Source organism: Carcharhinus amblyrhynchos, chromosome 23 (assembly GCF_965287045.1).
Source record: "Carcharhinus amblyrhynchos chromosome 23, sCarAmb.v2.hapA, whole genome shotgun sequence".
NCBI lineage: Eukaryota > Metazoa > Chordata > Chondrichthyes > Carcharhiniformes > Carcharhinidae > Carcharhinus > Carcharhinus amblyrhynchos.
In genome coordinates, this window is record NC_137346.1 from 24,365,820 (window position 1) to 24,390,117 (window position 24,298).

At 40.8% G+C, this 24,298-nt stretch overlaps 1 protein-coding gene across 1 annotated transcript in view; it reads right to left on the bottom strand.

Moving 5' to 3' along the window:
* Window positions 1–2,122: 2,122 nt before the first annotated feature.
* Window positions 2,123–24,298, bottom strand: part of kiaa0753 (KIAA0753 ortholog) — a 51,240-nt gene continuing 29,064 nt past the window's right edge. The window contains exons 16-18 of the mRNA XM_080210361.1: window positions 15,876–15,996; window positions 12,950–13,171; window positions 2,123–8,262 (exon numbers count right to left, since the gene is read on the bottom strand). Of these exons, the coding sequence (XP_080066487.1) occupies window positions 8,145–8,262; window positions 12,950–13,171; window positions 15,876–15,996 (461 nt within the window). The 3' untranslated portion in view covers window positions 2,123–8,144. The remainder of the gene's footprint in view (window positions 8,263–12,949; window positions 13,172–15,875; window positions 15,997–24,298) is intronic.

The following is a 24,298-nucleotide window of genomic DNA, read 5'->3' on the forward strand; positions in this document are numbered from 1 at the left end:
GTCAATCATTTAGGATTGAGAAATGGAGCAATGCTGCATTGCTCAGTTAAGAATTTGGATTTCTCCGAGGGTTGTGCATGCTCCACCGTTAATATGGGCAGCACACAGCCACAGGGACCTGGGTTCAATTCCCAGCTTCGGTAACTGTGTGGAGTTTGCACGTTCTCCTTGTGTCTGTGTGGGTTTCCTCCGGGTGCTCCAGTTTCCTCCCACAGTCCAAAGATGTGTGGGTTAGGTTGATTGGCTATGCTAAAATTGTCCTTGGTGTCCTGAGATGCGTAGGTTAGAAGAATTAGTGGGTAAATATGTAAGGATATGGGGGTAGGGCCTGTGTGGGATTGTGGTCAGTGCAGACTCGATGGGCCAAATGGCCTCTTTCTCTGCTGTAGGGTTCTATGATTCTAATACAATTGAGATAGGCATATTTTTAATTCTCAGTGAATCAAGGGATATGGGGAGCAGGCAGGAAAGTGGAGTTAAGGTGGATGATCAGCATTGATCTTATTAAATGCCAAAGCAGACTTCAGGAGCAGTATGGCCTACTCCTGCTCCTAATTCTTAAGCTGTGCCAATTTGTCCCATATTATCAGGCGATTGCAGTGTTCCATTAAATATTCCAAGTGACAAGCCTTGTGGTACCACAGGTACAATGATTGAATCCCCTTCACAGAGCTGATCCTTTCAGCTCCTGAGGTTATTTTCTACAGATACAGCATGGATTTCTAAAACAAAACTGCTGAGCAAATTATTCAGGAGATTACTTCTATAATAGATGTGGCATTTGACCTGACATTCATACAAAATGTTTCTTGATGTGCTGGTACATAATGATAGGCACACCATCTTGGTAAAGGTTACCAAATGGTTTTCAATCAAGATTGGGTATACTGCTTGGAAAATTCAAATCATTTTACTCTTTAAAAAAAACTTGGATGACAAGGGAACTACTACAGCAGCAACTCTAGAACACACTGAGCAAGCACCACAAATTCCATCTGCTCTGCCAACTGACCGAGGGGGGCTGAAACATGAATTACACATCTCTGCATATGTAGGAAGGTACAGCTTCCCATGCACAATACTTGTTAAAATAAACACATGGATGAACCATATGTGGATATGTAAATAACAGTTTCTTTTTGAGGGAATATAATGTTGGACTAACCCCATTTAGCTTAGCTTAAAACAAGTCGTACAAATATCTGGGCAAGTTTCTTGGGGACAACTTGCACTCTATGTGTTATATTAGACTGTACTGAAATTTGAGTGGGCATGGACAGAATGTATAGTCAGAAGCTTTCTCCCAGGGTAGAAGAGTCAATTACTAGGGGGCATAGGTTTAAAGGTGCGAGGGCAAGGTTTAAAGGAGATGTACGAGGCAAGTTTTTTTAAAAAACAGAGATGGTGGGTGCCTGGAACTCGCTGCTGAGGGAGATACTGGAAGCAGATACAAAAGTGACTTTTAAGGGCCATCTTGACAAATACATGAATAGGATGGGAATAGAGGGATACAGTCCCCAGAAGAGTAGGGGATTTTAGTTGTCCGGTAACATGGTCGGTGCAAGCTTGGAGGGCTGAAGAACCTGTTCCTGTGCTGTAATTTTCTTTGTTCTTAACACAGAAAGGGGCAAAATGCAAAGCCAATCCCATTCACAATTATTTTCTTTCGGCTGCTTTAGCCAAATAAGTAGTTGAACCAAACAGATCAGCAAAATCTCACATTTGAACCTCATCTGTGCTGAGTTTACTAGTTTAGCTAGAGCAGTAGTACTCTGGGTTAGAGAGAGGATAATTCAGCTCAGGTTTAATTTCTGATAGCTGGGCAGCAAGCAAGGATGAGATCAGGTTTGGCTGTGATTTATTTTGATTCCACTATTGATAGTGGTATCTCAACTAATGGAATTTCTTATACAACCTGTTAATCTTGAGTTACTTCCTCGACCACAGGTCTTCAGGAAGATAAAGTATTTCACTTCCAGAAATTGTGTGGATCTTGAAACACATAAATTTACTGAACCAATAAATTCCTCCAAACTGCAATAAGTAACAGCAAGCAACTTTAAGTGTTTTATTTCATAAATAGAGCAATTCCTCACAAAATGTTCACTCTTAACATATCCTTTCAAAAAATCATTTTACAAAAAATCATTTTACAAAATATGTAAACATATTCTCCAGTTAAATATTTGTAATTTTATGATTGCTAAAACATGTTCTAAGTATTGAATGTTTCAAAATATTAATACAAAATTGCAGAAGTTCCAATAACAATTTTTAAACTGTGCAATTAAATAATTAGCTTCAGACAAGCATACAAAAAGTATAAACTGAAAGTCTGACCCTTTATGCAAAGAAAGTTCAATTGTACTTTGCAATCATAAATAATAGATGACAGCTGTGTCAGGATTTTTAAAAATAGCCATCTGTTTCCCTTTGTGCTTGGTATAAAACTGGGCTGCAAGCATTGTCAACAGACTCAAAGGTAAACTTAATAATTGGCAAATGAATTCACAGCAGTTTGTTTTCATTTTCCGAGGTTTGGAAACAATCCTGACATCATGCCAATTTACCCCCTCCCACTGATGGGCAAAGCATGCAAACCTTGTGCTATACCATGTCAATTTAGGGTTTTAGCTTCTGATCAAAGCAAAATATTTCTAATTAATGTGCCAGCTTCAAAATACATAAATCTTGGATCTGCCAATTCTAAGCAAATAATTACAAATTTACAATAGCTCAAAATCAAGCCATTAAAGTTGTGTGCTCCTATAGATTGGAGATTATGTTTTTAGTCATTTAAAATACATTTGATTTCTATTATAATTAACTTCGTATTTTATTCATTCATTTTTGAAGAACCATAGATATGTATTTTCAAAAACTCACAAAGAGAAACAGTCAAGGCATACATTTTCCAGGGTTATCTTTTTCAAGAAACTAAATGGACTAGGCCAACATTACCTGTTTTTCTTACAACAGAGGTGACCAAATTGAATGGGGGCGAGACAGGGTAGATCTTGGTAGATGTTCCACCAGCTTAGAGAGTTTAGAATTGGGGTCACTGTTTCAAAATTAGGGATCTGCCATTTTAGACTGAAATAAGGAGATATTTTTTCACTCAGAAGGTTGGAATTCTGTACTCCAAAGAACTGCGGGTACTCAGCGAGATTAAGGAAATTAAGGGATAGAGGATCGTACGGGAAAGGTGGAGTTGAGGCAGAAGATCAGCCATAATCCTTTAATGAGTGAGCAGGTTCAAAAGGTCCAAATTTCCTGCTTCTGTAGGTCCAAATTCCTTTATTATGTTCATATTTGTTAAACAAAAAGAACCACAGGAGTATCAAGAACAATCAGAAATCAGTTACTTGTGCCAATACCCCCATTACTTTTTTACCTTCAATTAAATGCTAAACTACAAAAGTCAGATAAGGTTATTAAAAAAAACTCATTTTCTAGCAGTAAAAGATTTCTCATTAACTATTACTTAATTTTAAATGGTCGTATAACTGTAATTTGCATTGCCAAACTTTCTCCATCTCAGCTTCTTACCAATTAATCAGTTACATCCAAGTAGTTGGATAAGATTAGCAGCATACCACCAATATATATGTGTGGTGAGTTGTTGCCAGAATGATGATGCACCAAATTCTTGACGTTTAATTGACACGTCCCTCAATGTGGCTGTACTCATCTTCACGCCTGTTCCTCTTAACAACAATATGAACTTTTGCTTGTCCAATTACACTGAACAGCACGTGCCATGCCAACTGCAACATTCATTACATCGGCTCAAGGATTCCCACTTATGTTACATTAAGTTGTGGGGAGATTACTCTTTCTACCAGCCAAACTAAAACATTTATAACATTGTCTAATTCAGTCAATTTATTTAAATATGGCTTGAATATTGTGCGTCTGCAGCTTCTGTCATCCTTTGGGAAGTGTTGGTATGGAACATAATTTCAAATGTTCAAATCTATGAACATCTTTAATTTTTAAATGTGCTGCTGTTTTATTGAAGAATAAACTGTTATGCCAGAACGCATTTTCTGTAACTAATTAGGCAAATAGGTTTGGCGCTGCAATATTCAATTGCTGCTTAATTACTTATCCAGTTGGCAAATTTATTTGAAAATTTAGACAAAACATGAGCACAGTTCCTCAGAAGTGGCTGAGCATTTAATCTCACCCATTTCAAGAACAATATACAGCGCCACAGTAAATTTCTGTGAAATCCCCATGAGGTCCAGGGAAAACATTGATTGGCCTCCTTGTGGGGTTCTTTGAGTACGAGTTCCCCTGATAACAGGCAGAGGACTGCCCCGCTGGAACGCATTACCTGAGCCTTTTATAAAGCAGGCCCAGGACTGGGCCTGCTAAATGGTTGTCTCAGGCAGGGACTAGTGTGTGTACAAGGTAGTGCCTTTACTTTGCATTTTGTAATAAGCTATGTTCCTTTTCAGTCGGGCTTCCTGAATCATTACAATTTCCAATAGCAAAGAGCAAAGCAAAGCAAAAACAATTTATCATGTGGCATTATGAAGATGTAAAGTGTTTGACATTTTTCTCCCCATCAAGTAACTGGACCAGGATGAAGACATTTAATGGACAACAAAATGGTTCCTGTGAAAACTTCATCAACTTGGAAGTAATGCAGGTATTTAGGCCAAGTTAATGTTTCTGCCACACTCCTAACAAAAGGATGAATTGTCCATAATTGTAACTGGAATACCAACACCAATTTCCCAAATGATAACCGATGATCAACGAGCCTAGCCTCAAATGGCAAATTAGGAGGGTAAATTAATGACTGCGCCATTAGTAACTGCCAATGCTCACAAGTGGAGACTTTGGCATTGCCACTTTAGTAGATTAGTCTTATGACTAAGTGTCAATAGTTCTTGAAAGTCAATAAGCCTTTGTAATTACAACTCAAATCTACATAATTTCCTTACATAAACATGTTATTTACATCAATCTATTGCATTTCAGAAATATCCCAAACATCTTAATTTCTTATGGAGTGGCATGGTGGCACAATGATTAGCACTGCTGCCTCACAGCACCAGGGACCTGGGTGACTGTCTGTGTAGAGTTTGCACTTTCTCCATGGCTGTATGGGTTTCCTTTGGGTGCTCCAGTTTCTTCCCACAGCCCAAAGGTGTGCAGATTAAGTGGATTGGCTACGCTAAATTGCCCCTCATGTGCAAGTTAGGTGGATTAGCTATGATGGATGTGCTGAGTTGTGGGAATGGGACAGGGGTGGGATGCTCTCGAGGGTCAATGCAGTCCTAATGGGCCAAGTGGCTCCTTCTGCACTGTAAGGATACTCCTGTAGCTTATACTCCTTATGAATGATTTTCATGCGCATATGGTAAATGGGCGGAGAGTGGATAGAAAAAGCCAGTTGTGTAAGTGTAATTAATAGTAAGCAAGTTGCGAATACAAAGTACTCTCCATGTAGGAAACTTGAAAATTTAGTGCTGAAAAATCAGATGGCCTGCAGTTGCAACTTAGCATGGGGTTGGGTACCTATTTTGTTTGGAAAAGTAGAAAGCAACATTTTGAAGCAACAAGCCTCATCGGTTCAGCACCTACAGCAGCAACTCAAGCACATTCAGATCACTGTAGTTAAGACAGCAGCCACAAGCTTTTCCAAAAATAAGCTTTCCAAAACTCTAGGCCACTTTATCCAAGAGCAAGATGGAAAACATTTTCAATATTTTTCCAAACGGCCATTTCCTAATGTACAATGCGTGGTTGCTGACTGATTCTCTCTAACTCAACACTATACTTTTGCTCCTCCCTACACCATTGACACTGTTAACAGTTAGTAAACTATTTCCTTCTTAAATATATACATTTAGTGACTTAGTCCACAGCAATATGTGGTAGAGAATTTCACAGGTTCACCACCCTCTTGAGTGAAGAAATTTTTCTTCACCTCAGTTCTAAATGGCCCACCCCATATCCTAAGACTGGTGACCCCTTGTTCGAGATCCTCATTCCCCACCCAGAGGAAACATCATCCCTGCATTCAGTCTGTCTAGCCGTCAGAATGTTATACCTTTCAATGAAATCCCTTCTCATTCATTTAAACTCCAGTGAATAAAAGTCTAGCCAATCCAATCTCTCCTCGTATGACAATCCTGGTATTCCAGGGATCAGTCTGGTGAACCGTTGCTTCACTAACGCTGTGGCAAGTATATCCTTTCTTAGATAAGGAGATTAAAAACTACACACAATACTCCAGGTATTAAGGCCCTGAAAAGCTGCAGCAAGATATCCTTGCTTCTGTACTCAAGTCCTCTTGCAATGAAGGCCAACCATTTGTCTTCCTAACTGCTTGCTGTACCTGCATACTTGCTTTCAGTGACTAGTGTACGAAGATACCCAGTTCCCTGTGTATATCAATACTTCCCAATCAATCTCCATTTAAAAAGTACTCTGTCTTTTCGTTTCTCTGCCCAACTTGGATAACTTCATCAGCATTATACTGCTTCTGCCAGGCATTTGCCCACTTACTCAACTTGTCTAAACCATCTTGAAGTCTTGCACAGACAACAATTGGCAGCAAGGGTAGAAAACATTGCTGGGAACTAAAGAAAATCACTTGACCCCACGCTCACGTGATTTAAACCTGTTTTAGCTATGATTCATAACAGCCTGAAAAATAGGCCACACAAAGGTAGCAGAAAATAAGTGGGATTAGCAGCTGCTTTATTTTCAGACCACTATCAGCTAAATATAAATGGAGAATCAACTAGATGTAAATCACTCTGTCTGGGGCTTACTCAATTCCCAACTGTATCTAGAACTCAAAGAATCAATTGGATGGACTGCAGGAACTTTAATCCATTTTGATCACAATGGTTAATTTGAGGGAGTTTCTGACCTCATAGCCAATTCGTCCTTTATTAATGCATCGATGCATTATAAAGACGAGTAAACTTGCTGTGCGTGAATGTGGGCTAGTAACTAATAGGGATTTATTTTGGTTTGCAATGAATTTGTGCTTTATTTTGGCAAGATCATGGGATTAATTAGATAAATATAAATTTTTGGTACATTGTACTTCATCTTTCTAGAATACCAACACTAGAATCTTTCCACTATAGCAACTTCAGTATCCTGAAGTTTTCTCTGACAATCTATTCCAATTACCAAATACTTTTTACCTAAGCAACATTTCCTCGCATCTGTCCTGAAACTTGATATTTAAACCCTCCCATTTTGACTGCAAGTGTGCTGCTCCACTGGTAATCAATTACTCCAGATTAAAACTCCAGAATGTGTTACTTGTTAGACACAATCGAAACAATTTATCTCTGCTTCCCAAAGGTTCAGTTACACCTGTATGGAGCCATCAGAGATCAGGTCTGCACCGTCCTCATAGACTATTGTTATCCTCATCATAAATCTTGACTGAAAGATTATAAGAAGCACATAAGCACACAGGAAAACACTTAACTCCTAAATGAAACAATAAAAGCTAAACTATGAAAATGCAATGAGCTTGCGATCAATTGTTAACTGTCAAGGAGAAAAATAAATTATATTTCAGTCACATAAATATCCTGAACTCCAGTGATGCTGAGATTAGTAGGTGCTCGGTATTCATGGCAACAGGTAAACATGTTGATATTACATTACATTGAAAACATGGTCTATTCACAGCATACTTAATACCGAATCCTTCAAATTATGCTGGATAATGTCTTTCACGGCAAGACATCCACTTAGAGCATCAACTTTAAACCACAAATCAGTATAATCTAAAGGAGTGAAAACAGTTCAGGCTTTGGAATAAAATGATGGAGGTCTGTGAAAGTAGGCAAGTTCTACATGGCTTTGAAAGTATAATTTGAGAAATGCAAATTTAATAAAAATACAGCAACTTTCAAATGGTTAAAATGTCGATCAAGACTAAAAAGGCAAAATAAAAAGGTACTGCTATACATTAAATGGAATGTAAAAAAAATCTTATAATTCAATTCAAGTGAATTTGTGATGAGCATTTCGTGTACAGCGTACAAGTTATGCTTGGTGCCATAGTTTCAGGTGACAGTTGATGTATCTTTTTTGACGAACTCAGGATTCACATTCAATATCCTTTTTCCACTAACATAGAGGCACTTTTTTTTTTACTCTGCAGGCTGCACAAACTCAGAAGTGAACAAAGCTTCTGCATACTCCTCACATACATTTTGCAGTTCAGCTGATACATCATTTAGACCTTCTTCCATTAGCTCTTCAGCCAAGCTAGAAAAGAAATAGATAACAGGACATATCAGCAAAGTTACCCTGTCTGTCAAGTGAGCTTGTATAAATCAAAATCAACTACACTACAACAATTAGCATGCTCAAAGACTAAATGGTAGCCTTGGACTATGAAAATATATCTCATCATCATGCAATAATATTCTTGCATATTTTTTCAATATTTCAATGCTTAAGGTTTCCTCAGAAAAAAATAAATAAAGCACCATTTAGCATCCAATATCAAACCAAGAGAAATGCTTCATATAAAGACAGGTGCATTAAGTAAATATCATAGTCATTTAACAAAAGAGGTCTTTTGGATAACACTGTCCTATCAAGCGTGGCACGTGAAGTTTAATCACACTGATCTACGTAATCTCCAGCCTTTAACTTTATTGTGAGAACCACATTTTCATTAAGTATGCTTAACAAGTACATCTTTTCATCAATCAACATGTTATAAACCCCTCACCAGCAGAACTATTGCTGTTATTACTTAACTATTAATTCTCAGAAGCACTAGGAAATTGCACTACACTACAAATAAATCATAATTTGAACAATTTTGCAAAGCACATAAATGCATTGTGTCACACTAACTTCAGATGAATGGGGCATTTGAGGTTGTAAACATTTTTCATGTAAAGAGCAACAGTGTTGATGGACAAAATCTTACCAAAAAAATTGGTCCGACAAGCTTCTCTCTGGAGAAACCACCCCCACCTCCCCACTCACTAGCATTCCCTGCTCCTTCACCTGCTCCTGGCCATCATCACATCTAAATGAACCCCCCCCACTCCCCCCAACCCATGACTGTGCCAAGTGGCAGTGCCAGGGGGCATTCCCAGGCACTGCCTGGCTGTGACCCTCTTTCCCAGGGACTATACTTACTTCTGCACCCCAGGGGAGATTCCCACCACAGGTTCATGACTAGGTGAACCTGTTGTAAACCACACCAGTGTGACGTCACTTCGACGCACTGTCAATATCTGCTGAGCGGGCGGATTTGTGAGATGAAAATATATTGAAATTCGTGCAAAACAGGTTTACACCAGTTATGGGGATGAATCTGATGGATTCACTGGCGAGACGCAGGGAAGATCCAAGATCGCGAGTCCCTGCCAGCATTTGCACGGACAGCGAGCATGGGCTCAGGATTGACCCCCTTTGTATGCCATTATTGAGGAGTGCTTGGTGCACAATCGGTTTAGAGGATAGTCAGGTACATTTGAGATTTCTGCCAATTGAAGTTGCAAGACTTCATGCAAAAGAAATTATTTTGATTCACTCTTCTTCCACCTCAGCAGATTGAAATTTGCAACAGGAAAAATTGCAGCTAGGAACATGTATACTGTTATGCTTACACTATGATAGTAAATTACCAATTTGAGAAAACTATTACATCCAGGTTATTAAATCCTTGCCAAAATGCAACACCTACATATAATTTAAGATGCAAACTAGCCAGACGTGTTTATATTTCATTCTCAAGTTTTATTTGTTAAATTGAGAACGTTTTAGGTCACAGCACCTACTAATGCAGACCACATTTTCCTGCAATCTATAATGCAACGAAAATACTACAATACAAACTGGAAACCCAATTTTTTACACCTAGAAAATTTTGCTCCCATTAGCACTTGAAGGAAAATATACTCATGACTGTTTCTATTTGAGGAATAGTAAGTATATTTATACACTTTCCTTCTCCAAATATCACTCTGCATTTGGCAACTCAAAGTGCTGTAATACAAGTTCTTGAATAGGACTATATCACATCTTTATAAGCTCTCTAAATCCATTCCAATTTTAAAAGTTCTATATATTTAAGAACCTAATTAAGCTGTACCCCTAAGAACCAGTTAATCAATATTCCTTCTGTTTTTTTTATTGAGCTTAAAGTTCCTGAAGTAAAGCCCTGGTCTTCATTAGTAAATCCATCAGATGTCTACAGTCTGTAAAATCCTGCAATGGTTAAGTGCCATAGCTTGTTCAAATTTAACATTTCAGTCTGGTTAGTTCAGTCTAGTATCCTTTCAGGGTGGCTTCATTTTACAAAAACATCTATCTCTTAATGGCTTCAGATGTTCTAAAACAAAATGTTTCACTCAAGATAATTTATTAATCTTCGCAGAATCTTTAAGCAGAGGGACAAATTTATTTAACTAACTGTCTAAGGAAATGATACTCAGTAAAATTAGACAGGATATTTTTAGAATGAACTGACAAGACACAACACAGGCAATATCATTATGAACATTAATTGCAGACAAGCCAAATCAAATTAAATCTACATTGGATACTTAATCTACCATGCAATAATTGTCTAACTAGAGTTGCATCTATTTATTAAGTTATATATAAAGCATTCTGGTGCTACCTTCATTTTTGGAACATTTTCTATTTTTAAAGATGCAAATGTCAAAGGAAGTGTAGCAAATTAATACCCAAACTAAAAGCAAAATATTGCAGATGCTGAATATCTAGAGTAATAACAGAAAATGCTGGATAAACTCAGCAGCTCTGGCAGCATCTGTGAAGAGAGAAACTGAGTTAACATTGAGTCTGATATGATGCTCCTTCAGAACATTAACATGGTTTCTTTCTCCAGGCAATTAATACTATCTGTAGTTCAAAATTAAAACAAAATCTCAAATTGCTATATAAAAGATAAGCTGACAACACCCAAAAAGTCTAATCTCAAAACAATGCAATTTTCACTTGATTCCTTTGAGACTTTTGTCAATAAAACTACATTTTTCTCCAAGGAAGTAAAATAAACTTCACTAATGCTAGAAATGCTAACAAAACCCAACCTGCCGGAAACATTCCACTCTTAAATATATCATCTGAAGGAAATGCTGGTTAGGTGCATCAACCATGTTAAATTCTTTCTCAGTATATCTGAATAGGTGCCAGAGCGTGGTGACTAGGAGATTTTCATAGCAACTTCATTGCAGTGTTAATGTAAGCCTACTTTTGGCACTAATAAATAAACTAAAGCATCCTTTTCCCTCCTTTCCTAAAAAGATACAATTTCCTAAAGTACAACATAATCTGATCTATGTTACGATTCTTATTCCATGTCCTGTTCTTTGCAACTTTCCAGTCCTGTAGCTAGTTTAATACCTGTCCAGTCACGTCAACACACAGGGGGGTTTTTTATCATTTTGATTCTAAGTGCTGAATCTGGACGTAATTCAGATTCAACTTGGAGCCCTGCTCTCAGGCACCCCCATACGCACTTAGCCTGAAAAAAAGTCGAAAGTCTGAATCGCACTGTGGGTGGGGCTTATCATGCCCAAAACATTGCTGCTCCGATCGAAGGCTTCAACTGCACACGTGCAGTGGAAAAAAATTTGCAGAACGCTCCCTGTCACATTGCTTCCAGCCCACAAAAAAAAATGGATAAAGCGGCCCAGGAGCAATGGCCCCCACAGATATCACCCCACCCCCACAACATAATTGTCCCCCTTATCCACTCATCACAATTCCATGTCCCCTTCTCCTCCTCCTACCCCCCACCGCAACGATCACCTACAGAGTGGCAGCGGACGTTCCACCCCCCACTCCTGCCCACCTCCAGCTCCCCACCAGAGAACAGAGAACAATCGGGCTTCCCTCCTTCTCCTCTCCTATCAGTGAATGATCTGACCTCCCTCCTCCTCCCATAGAATCATCTGGTCTCCCTCTTACTAGAGTGAATGACTGGACCTCCTTCCTCCCCCCTCCCAACCAGGGATACATCTGACCCGCCTCCTCCTCCCAACCCACCACCAGAAAATGATCTGATCCCGCCCCCCCCCGCCCCCCCCCCCCGGCCGCCCCGCCCGCCCCCCCCCCCCCCCCCGCCCCGGCCGCCCCCCCCCCCCCCCCCGCCGCCCCCCCCCCCCCCCCCCGCCCGCCCCCCCCCCCCCCCCGCCCGCCCGCCCCCCCCCCCCCGCCCGCCCGGCCGCCCCCCCCCCCCCGCCCCGGCCGCCCCCCCCCCCCCGCCCCGGCCGCCCCCCCCCCCCCGCCCCGGCCGCCCCCCCCCCCCCCGCCCCGGCCGCCCCCCCCCCCCCCCCCTCCGACAGATACCTACTGACAATTATTTCTTCCAATCTCAAGTAGAGCCTTCACTGAAAAGCAAGAAAAAGAAAAAACTGTAGACCCTGGAAATCTGAAAATGCCCACCAGAACAGTAAGCTGCTGTGAAGAAAACAGACCCATTTTGTTTTGAGCACATTCTTTGAATAAAGATCTGTACTCAGAATGTAAATGTGTTTGCTCTGTCCACAGAACCCATTCCAGTGTTTTCTGTTCTGATCACAAGGTTCATTGCCTACAGCATAGTTCTCTCTGAAGTCAGAATACCAACCACAGGATGGATTTTTTTTTGCTGAATACCTCCATTCTGTTTGCAATAGTTTGACTTGTTGCTTGCCACTTCAATTCCCTTTCTCATTTCCACTGATTATTTTTCAATTAAACACTAAATGGTAGATAAATGAAACGAGAGTAATGCTTTGGTTTAACTTAATGAAAAAGAGTGATGAAATGTGGCACAAAATCAATTGAATTTGCAAATCTATAATGAGATATTTAAAACTGACATACGCAAGATATATAACGTAGTATGAACTAAACAAACCAATAAGGACAGTATATGGTGAGATTTACTTGCCCAATGATATGCTTTATTAATTACCTTTCAGTAATTAACCATGGGTTAAAGCTCCCTACAACCTCATGTGAAATCATTTTTAGATGTTGCTCAAAGCTCTCACGGTAGCCAAGTATACTTTGAACCATTTTCTGTGGTACTGGAAGTGCTATCCCCTTCTGCTTTTTCCTGGATAATTTCTGGGTCAAAGGTTCCAATAGTGAGGCAGGCTCTGGCTTTCCACTCCATTCCAGGTCCTCAACAGGGCTAAATTGAAACAAAAGTTAAGACCGTAACACATTTATTTCCATTAATGCAACCTTAAACAAGATCTGGACCATAACATATAACTGGACAAAAAGTTATATATTCAAAGGATTTTGCATTGCAATAGATTCATCTTGATTAACAAAGGGATTGGGGTAAAAAATCAGCCATGATTGAATGGCAGAGTAGACTCGATGGACCAAATGGCCTAATTCTGCTCCTATGCCTTACAGTCTTATTACTCGTAATCCCACTAGTGCTTCCCTGGCTGGGGACTCATTATTCACCCCCCCATGAACTCTCCATTACTCATATACTAAGTCAGCATGTTCCAATCTATCCATCCACCACCCTGTGTTCACTGTCAAATTAGGGACCAATTGTAGGTCAATGTCTAGATTTTTAAATGTCTATCCTGGTTTTTAAATCTACCTATGGCCTCACCCCTCAAAACCTCATTAAAGCTTAGAAACCTCCAAGGTCTTTGTACATCTCCACATTTTAATAACGTCCCATTAGCAGCCATGCCTACAGCTGATAGGTTCTTGGCTCAGGAATACCTTCCCTGAATCTTTTCATCTCTCCCTAAGCAGCTCCTTAAAGCCTACCTCATTGACAAGCTCGTGCTCATCTTTGCTAATATCATCTTGCATAGCTAAGTGTCAAACTTTGTTTGTTATTACACCTCTGAAGTGTTTTGCATGTCGTACTGACAATGGCTGTAAAAAGCCATTGGTGACACGGCAGCACAGTGGCAGCACTGTGGCACAATGGTTAGCACTGCTGCATCGCGGCACCAGGGTTGAGTTCCTGGCTTGGGTCACGAGCTGTGCACATTCTTCCCCTGTCTGCGTGGGTTTCCTCCAGGTGCTCCGGTTTCCTCCCAGTTTGAAACTCGTGCCGGTTAGGTGCATTGACCCGAATAGGTGCCGGAGTGTGGCAACGAGGTAATTTCACAATAACTTCATTGCAATGTTAATGTAAGCCTTACTTGTGACTAATAAACTTTAAGCCAGTTTGAATTGGTGTTTGAGCCAGATTTATCCAATGTGGTTTAAAAAGACCATTTCACTATACAGTTATACTTATTAAGGACTTGGGCTGCAGTTATCTGCCACTTTTAAACTGATGCAAATGTAATTTGAAATCATGTCAGACCTGCTCACAATTTCGCTCCTGAAGTGCGCAGAACAAATCCAATTGTTGATCTTACAAAGGTCTATACTGTACATCAAAAAGATATTTCTTGAAAATTCAAAGCAATTAACAATCTTTTAGTACAAAATTTAGTCCCATTTAAAGATGAATATATCCTTCCTCCACTAATCCTACCTTAAGCTCAGTCTCGGGTGCTCAAATGACATGGCGCCAGGCTGATAATGATACAGTTTAACACACTATGGGACAGATTCTGCACAAGATGATCTGGAGGGTAGGATACTGGAAATAACTAACTACCTTGCCAATTGTGTGTTCTTTTTAAACACAACCCCCTTTTCTTAACACAATCAAGTCCAGCTAGATTAAATGTCAGGATTCACCCAAAAAAATCTGAAGTGCCAAATTTGAATAAAAGCTTGAATAACTCGCACCGTTTTTTTCAAAATGAACCCTTCACATTCAAGCGCTTCAGGGAGATTCACACTAAAAATCCTGAGGTAGGCCTATTCCCACAGAATAGGGTGGCAGCATAGCGCTGATCAGGCCACTGCGCATGCGCTGATCTGTCACAGCACAGATCGGCACATGTGCAGTAGGCCCTGTACTGCCAGCCTCCCGACCACAAGGCAGCACAGCAATCCCGCCCCATCGCTGGCCGTGGAACCCCCCATTCCAACAGCCGATCGCTGGCCTCCCGGACATCTCTGGGCCATCCCAGATGACCCCGACCTGAACCGTCTCTACCCTCCCTCTTTCACTCATCTCAAATGAAGAGTGGCAGTGGGACTCCCCACCACCACCAGTAGACAGTGCCAAGGTGTCCTTTGTGTGTTGTCACTTTGCCTCTTATACAGTGCCAGGGGACCAGGCTGACACTGCCCAGGGAGGCACCTCCCTGCAACTTCCTGAGGGGGACGCCTCCATTCACTCCAGCGGGGGTCGACCAACAGTTCCCCATTAGTGGCCACTCCTGGGCTGGGCTGTGGGGGCAAGAATCCGGGCCCCAGAAACACACAGAGGTCATGGTGCCCAGTTGGGAGCCTGCTAAATAGTCTCCACTGATGTCTCGCGGCTAGAGCAGCACAGCGAGCTGACAGAATCGGCTCTGCCATCTTAACGACAGATCCAAACCCTAAAAAGGAACAATAAGAAAGGAGCTGGAGGAAGTAGTAAGTGCTGCATATTTTGCTGGTTTCTAAATTATTAGATTAAATATTTACAGGTTTCAATTTTTAAAAAAAGTCTATTTCAGACTGCTTCCTTTAGAGAGAAAGATTCATTTTTTCTTGAAACCACGTACAGGTGATTGTAATGGTGTACTAAGATGATATCTGTGTGATATTCAGATAAATGGTCATTCTTTGTCATCACAATAAAAACTAGAATGCTTCAGAGAGGAAAGGCTGAAGCGAGGGAAGCCGGGGCAAGGGAGACCCCGCCAGACCAAGGGTCCCTGAGGGCCCCTGCAAGTCCCAGGGACAGCAAGAGGGACAGAGATCAAAATGTGTTAATAAACTGAAGCACTGAAATATTCACAACTTACTCAACTTCTGAAGACTTCTGAATTATTGTATCCATGGTTGGATCACTTTGTTCAACAGTTCGGGTGATCTTGATTGGTTGTGGGGTATGTGGCTGTGTGTCAATTAGGACAAACTCCCTTTCTGTGAGAATAGAAATAGCAGTACATTAATCAAATGTATGATTTCTTTCCAAAACATCAAATTATCACAACAGCAGGTTTGCTTCCTGCAATTCAAAATGTGGATATCATCAGAGATTCTACAATTCAGTTTAATTTTGATGATTGTAGTATATAAAGATAGAAGTATTCATAAACCACAAATTCTAGGACAATATTATTGTTTAAATAAATCATTCCGGCTGCATAAAGTTTATTATGCAAGGTAACTAGTAATTTCTCCATTTAAATTTCATTGCTATCATGCTTTAAAACATTTTCACTATGATTTAGAATTGTGTCAGGAAACAAAAGTAGTGTACTATAAACTATATTCGTATTTTGGTACTAGCAATAAAATTTAGCTTTAAGTAGTTTCTGTATAAGAACGAGTTGAAAACATAGTGAGCTTCATGTTAAACAAAGATGGGTTTTGATCACAGTAAACTGTACCTGCATTGTAATTAAAAGGATTGATAACATGAAAACAAACAGGGTTTAATGAACAACTAAGCTATTGTTTAGCAAATGGGGACTCAGACTGAAAATCATATACATTTATCAGATGGAACCAAGTACCAGAGAAGAAAGCAGCTCCCAAAGAAACTGCCAATAGAGAGGCAGGACAATGGTTAAAGGGGTAGAAAGTTCCAGAAGTTAAAGAACATAGTTCTAAAAACCAGGGGATGAAAAGAGGAGTCCCAGGAAGACTGAAGTTAAAGGGACAAAGAACTGGAATCTGAACAAGGTATTGTTTACTGAAGTTAAAAAGGGAAGGGAGGATCTCCAAGTTAAAGACAAAGTTGGCTAGTCAGAAGTCAATATCTGAAGTAATCCTAAGATTGGTGACAGCATTTTACAGCCTGAGAAGCTGTGTTGTTCTGTGAGAATGGCTGGGTACCCAAGAGATTGTGTGGAGGCTTGAATGCATTTAGTAATCCAAGGGAGAAGAATACTGAAAGGAGAGATTGAAATCCTGGAAATGGATTTTTGGTGAAAGCTTGGGAGAAAATTTTTTTCAAGAGTGGAGTTTGGAAACACTTGTGTGGAAGACAGATTCCAGAGAGACCAGTTAGTTCACAGTGTCATCAGCATCATTGTTGTAAATTTGGCAGTTAACTTCAACACAGGAAGATACCTAGGTAACATCCAAATCTTCTACTTATGAGATTTTGGTTGAGAGATAAATATTAGCCAAGAGTTACAGAAAACCCATTCTCCTTCAAAGTAATACAATAAGATCTTTGCATCCATTCTAGAAGGTTTCAGTTTAAACTCTCAATCTCTGAATGGTATAGGCTGAAAAGCCTCCAATTAGGATTTTGAACTGAAGTGTCACACTGGATAATATTAGAAATAAGTCTTTTGTTCCTTAGCACATTCTTGGGAGCGTTCTGGCATATAAAGGATACATCGGAATAGTACAGAAACTGCAGCAAATCCTCATTTAACGCCAACCCACTTAACATGGCTTCACCTGAACACTGATAATAAATGGTGTCAGTGTACCTATTTAACATCTTGTCATTTGGCACAGACTCTTTCATCTATGGCCTGTCTACTCACATGACTTTTCCCACAGTCCTTTCATTCTTGCCCTCATTCCCTCTTCCTCCGACTGCCAACTTGGGCGACTACACCCAGAACCCTGTCTCCTGGCCACTCTTTTTAGGTGAACTCTCAGGGGTCTGTTCCTCACTGGCTCCTGCTCCTGAACTGCATTAAGTCCTGGGCTCCATCTACTGGTAAAATTGGTCAGTGCAAGTAGTCCGGACTTCAGCTGCCAACTGCACCAATCAACTTCTGCCAATAGATAGAGCCTAGTCAACCTAAACTTCAGATTCTAAAGTAGGGTGAATATTGCAATGTTTTAAAATATTTAATTTGTATATTGTATTTCTTTTATATTTGTGATGCATTTTATGTTTCAAGTTATTTCAGCTAGGAATGCACCGTGCTGCACGTGTGATACATTATTTCAACTAGTACGTTTTTTATCCCCCGGCAAGAAATGCCAGAGGAAACTTAACTCTGGCTTAACATATGTTTCACTTAAAGTCCCAATTTTCAGGAACACAACTACAACTTTAAGCAAAGAACTACTGTAATGAACTTGTAAGCTGAATAATGAAAAAGAGTCCATTGAAAGTGGGAAGGAAAGGGTCAGGGAACAGACATCAAAAAAGCAAGTTAAGAAAGTAGAAAGGAGGTATATATGCAAATAAATAAATTGTGCATTAAAGAAAGAGTGGAAGGGGGAGGAAGAGCGAGACTAAAGGAAGAAAATCATATCTACCACCAGGATGAATGAAAAGGACTGGAGGATTTTAAATGTTACATCCTTGTTCACAAAAGGAAGAGGCTAACCTAGCAACATTGGAGCTTGGAAATCATTTCCCAATAACAATTCAGTTTAAAAAATGATGGCCACTTTATAAGCACTGACAAATAAGAAAGACATCAGATTTGTTAAATGGAACTACTATTTTACAAAACTGATTACATTTTCTGATGTAGCAAGATGCAGAATGTGAAACAATTATGGCAAGAAGATACGGATTTAACAGAAACATGGTAGCAAACTGAAAATTCAAGTACAAACTAGAAATATTGGATTATAATTTTTTTTTAAAAAGAGAGATGTAGTGATTACTGCACTGACCATTTAATTAATTGTGTCTGTATCAGCTCTTGGCAATTGCAATTTGAATAGTCACAATCTACTGCCTTTCTCTGCAAGTCCTGCAAATGTTTGTCTTCTCAGGTTCCCTTTTGAAAGTTACAATTGGAGTTAACCTAATCACGTGCTGTGTACGTAAGTTATTCACATGCTGTATAAATAAGCTATTCCTCATGTTAATCACTGTTTCTTTTGCCAATCACCTTAAAAATGATAAAAGCAAATTACTGCAGATGCTGGAATCTGAAACAGAATCAGGAAATCTCAACACGTCTGACAGCATTTGTGGAGAGAGAACATTGCTAATGTTTCAAGTCTGGTTGACCCTTCGTCCAACAGCAACACTTCCTCTCCATCCATATCTAAACCCCTCACAATAACAAACCTCCTTTCAACTTATTCTTCACTTAAGGAGAATAAACTTATTTTCATCAGACTTTCCACATATATGCAGATCCCTCATCCTTGGAACCATTTCTGTGAATCTTTTCTGCACCCTCTCTAGAGCTGTCACGTCTTTCTTAAAATTAAGTACCCAGAATTGGATGAAATGAGACTGAATAAACGTTTTATAAAGATTCAACATATCTTCCTTACTTTTGTACTGTATACTGACCATAATTTTCCATCATCCCTCAATACAGGGGTGTTGCCAGGGGATTGGAGATTTGCAAACGTTACACCCTTTTCAAACAAAGGGTGTGAGACCGAACTCAGCAGCTACAGACCAGTTTATTTAACTGCAGTGGTGGAAAATCTTTTTAAAATGTAATTTGAGAGAAAGATAATCCACACTTGTCCAAGTAACTGTTAAGACACAAAAGCCAGGATGGATCTGTTAAAAGGGAGATAATGTTTGATTAAATTGATTGAGCTTCTGATGAGGCAGCAGACGGTTGATGAAGGTAATGTGATCGTTATGGTGTATATATATATTTCAACAAAGGCATTTGAATAGACAAGAAGATAGTGCTAGAACTCAGGAAAGGAAAAAAAAAATTAAAAATATCAGCCACCTTCACCTTTAATTTTTAATGTTTTTTTTCTCCCTGATAACCTATTCTCTATTTGTTTTCTGCTGTTTCCTTCCCCACACTGCTGTGTTATTTCAAATTCTTCCCCCATGCTGATAGTTACTGTGAGGGTATTGGTACCAGCTTGTGTTTTATTTTGTGGATTGTGGGTATCACTGGTAAGGCCAGCATTGGTTGCCCATCCTTCATTGCCCTTAAATAGGTGATGGTGAGCCAACTTCTTGAAATACTGCAGTTTGTGTTGTGCAGATACACCCACAGTACTGTTAGGAAATAAGTTCCAGGTTTTAACCCAGCTACAGTAAAGGAGTGACAAAATAGGGCCAGGATCACTAATATTTAAATCAGCCTCGTGCCCTTCTCAAGCGCGAACCCAACTTCTCACCTCACTCCTTGACTGGAAAAGTCCCACTCAAAGATTCTTAGAGGGTTAGACAGGGTAAATGTTGGGGGAGGATGTTTCCATTCATGGGAGTGTTTACGGTCAGACGGCATGATTGTAGAATAAGGGGATGCTCATTAAGATGGATTTGGGGAAGACTTGCTTTTCTCAAACAGTCGTAAATCTCTGGAATTCTTTACTGTGGGAGGCCGAGTCTGTGAACATTTTCAAGGCTGAGATCGATAGGTCTTAATTTTTGGAGACAGATAGGAAAGACTTGGAGAATGCTAGATCCTGATCTTATTAAATGGTGCAGCAGGCTCAAAGGGCTGAATGGCCTACTCCTTTTCCTATTTCAGAATCACTGAATCTCAGAATACTACAGCACAGAAGAGGCCCTTCAGCCCATCGAGTCTGCACCAATGCACAAAATGCCCTGCCCTGACCTGCCCAGCACTTGGCCCATAGCCTTGAATGTTATGGTGTGCTAAGTATTCATCCAGTACTTTTTAAAGGATGTGAGGCATGCCACCTCCACCACCCTCCCAGGCAGTGCATTCCAGCCCATCACCACCCTCTGGGCAAAAAGGTTTTTCCTCAAATCTCCCCTAGGCCTCCCACCCCCCACTTTTAACTTGTGTCCCCTCATAATTGACCCTTCAACTAAGGGGAACAGCTGTTTCCTATCCACCCTGTCCCTGCTCCTCATAATCTTGGAAGACCTCTATCAGGTCATCCCTCAGTCTTCTCTGCTCCAACAAAAACAACCCAGGCCTATGCACCTCTCTTCATAACTTAAATGTTCCAACCCTGGCAACATCCTGGTGAATCTCTTCTGACTCCCTCCAGTGCGTTGACGTCCTTCCAATCATGAGGCGACTAGAACTGCACACAGTACTCCAGCTGTAGCCTCACCAAAGTTCTATACAACTCTATCATGACCTCTCTGCTTTTGTAATCTATACCCCAATTGATAAAAACAAGTGTGCCATATGCCTTTTTCACCACCCTATTAACCTGCCTTTCCGCCTTCAGAGATCTATGGATAAACATGCCAAGGTCCCTTTGTTCTTCAGGACTTCCCAGTGTCAGACTGTTCATAGTATACTTCCTTGTCAAATTACTCTCTCTCCCCAAAGTGCATCACCTCACACTTTTCAATGTTAAATTCCATTTGTTTTTTATCCACCCATTTGACCATTTCGTCTATGTCTTCTTGTAATGCAAGGCACTCAACCGCACTGTTAATCACCCGGCCAATCTTTGTGTCATTGACAATCTTAGTGATCCTTCCCCCCATGTAGTCATGTAATTTATATAAATGACAAACAAAAGGGGACTCAGCACAGATTCCTGTGGTGCACCTCTGGTCACTGGCCTCCAGTCACTAAAGCAGCTGTCTGTCACCATCCTCCGTCTCCTACCACTAAGCCAATTATGAATTCATCTTGTCACGTGCAGTAGCCTTCTTAATAAGTCTTCCATGTGGGACTATGTCAAAGGCTTTGCTGAAATCCATGTAAACTACATCAACCGCACTACCCTCATCCACAAACTTGGTTACATGCTCAAAAAATTCAATCAAATTTGACAAAACCATGCTGACTATTCCTGATCCCTGCCTCTCCAAATGGAGATAGACTCTCTCCTTCAGTATCTTCTCCAGTAGTTTCCCAACTACAGATGTGAGACTCACTGGTCTGTAGCTCCCTGGCTTATCTCGACAACCTTTTTTAAATAGTGGGACCACATTTGCTGTTCTCCAGTCTTCTGACACCTCTCGGTGGCCAGGGAGGAATTAAAAATTTGGGTCAGAGCCCCTGCAATTTCCTCCCTTGCCTCCTGCAACAGCCTGGGACAGAATTCATCTGGACCTGGAGATCTGTCCACTTTTAAGCCCACAAATACCTCCAATACTTGTCACTCCTATGATAATCTTTAGTAGAGGCTCACAGTCTCTCTTCACAAGTTCCATAACTACTTCCTCATTCTCATGAAGACAGATGTGAAATATTTGTTTAACACCCTACCAACGTCCTCTGCCTCCACCCACAGATTTCCCCCTTGATCCTTAATGGGCACTACTCTTTCCCTGGTTATCCTCTTCCCATTGATATACTTATAAACTGTCTGAGGATTTTCCCTACTTTTACCAGCCAGAACTTTCTCATCTCCCCTCTTTGCTCTCTGAATTGATTTCTTAAGCTTCATTCTGCACTTTCTGGATTCCACAGACCTACTCCCATTATACTTGTTAAAAGCCTCTTTTTTCCTTCTCATTGTATCTTGAATGTCTCTGGTCATTCAAGGTTCTCTGGATTTGTTACACCTTCTTATTACCCTCAAGGAAACATGTTGAGCCTGTACCCTCCCCATTTTACCTTTGAACATCCACCACTGCTCTTCCATAGATTCCCCCAAAAGTTAACTTGTTCCAGTCTACCTTGAACGTAAGAACATAAGAAATAGGAGCAGGAGTAGGCCATCTAGCCCTTCGAGCCTGCCCCGCCATTCAATAAGATCATGGCTGATCTGTCGTGGCTCAGTTCCACTTTCCCGCCCTCTCCCCATAACCCTTAATCCCCTCGCTTATCAAAAACCCATCAACCCACATCTTAAAAATATTTAGCGAGGTAGCCTCCACCACTTCAACGGGCAGAGAATTCCAGAGATTCACCACCCTTTGAGTGAAGAAGTTCCTCCTCAACTCCGTTCTAAACTGCCCCCCCCCCCCTTTATCTTGAGGCTGTGCCCCCTAGTCCTACTGTCCTTTCCGAGCGGGAAGAGTCTCTCCACCTCTATCCTATCCACCCCATTCATCATCTTATATGTCTCAATGAGATCTCCCCTCATTCTTCTAAACTCTAACGAGTACAAGCCTAGTTTATTCAGCCTCTCCTCATAGCTCAACCCCCTCAACTCCGGCATCAGCCTAGTAAACCTCCTCTGCACTCCCTCCAAGGCCAAAATATCCTTGCGTAAGTGCGGCGACCAAAACTGCACACAGTACTCCAGCTGCAGCCTCACCAGTGCCCTATACAGCTGCAGCAAGACCTCCCTACTTTTATATTCAATCCCCCTCGCTATGAAGGCCAGCATCCCATTTGCCTTCCTGGCCACCTGCTGCACCTGCAGGCTGGGTTTTTGCGACTCATGCACAAGGACCCCGATGTCCCTCTGCACCGTCCCCTGCTGCAGTTTTTCGCCACGTAAGTAATAGTCCTTCCTACCATTATTCCTACCAAAGTGGACCACCTCGCACTTGCCAACATTAAATTCCATTTGCCAGTTCCTGGCCAGTACCTTGGCCAGATCCCGCCTAATTTTGTTAGAATCTATTTTCCCCCAATCCAAAACCTTTTTCTGCAACTGTAAATTTCTTTGTCCATAACAAATTTGAATTAAAATATATTGTGGTCACTATCACCAAAATGCTCTCCACCAACACCAACCACCTGGCTCGCTTCATTTTCCAGAATTAGGTCACACAGCTCCTTTCTTTGTTGGATCGTCCACATATTGACTCAAGAATCTTTTCTGTATACATTTTAAGGACTCTACTCCATCTGAGCCCTTAACATGATGGCTATCCCAATTAATGATCGGAAAGTTGAAATTACCCTCCTATTTTTACACCCCTCTGTGAATTGTGTGCATATTTACTCTTCAATTTCTTGCTGACTATCTGGGTGCCTATAATAAATACCTAGCAACATAGCTGTACCTTTTTGTTTTTAAGCTCTACCCACAAAGCTTCATTTGATGTCCCTCCAAGATAGCATCTCTCTTTATTGCAGTAACTGTCTCCTTAGCTAATAATGCAATACCTCCTCCTCTTTAACCTTCTCCTCTGTCTCACTTGAAGAAGATTCTATACTCTGGGATGTTGAGCTTCCAATTCTGCCCTTCACGCAACCATGTCTCCATGATGGCTATTGTATAATAATTACATGTGTCAATCCTCACCCTTAACGCATCCATTTTACCATTAATACTCCTGGCATTAAAGTAGAGTCCCTCCAGCCTGGTCTTACTCACTTGAAACTTGCTACTACTGTATTCATTCTGACCCGACTGCTTTTCTGTTGCACTGTATCCCTATTCTGCTAACAGTCTGGGTCCCCTCCCCCTGCCAAACCAGTGTGTTAAGTTTTCAGTTATTAGGGACATTCTTATGATCTTGTTCCTT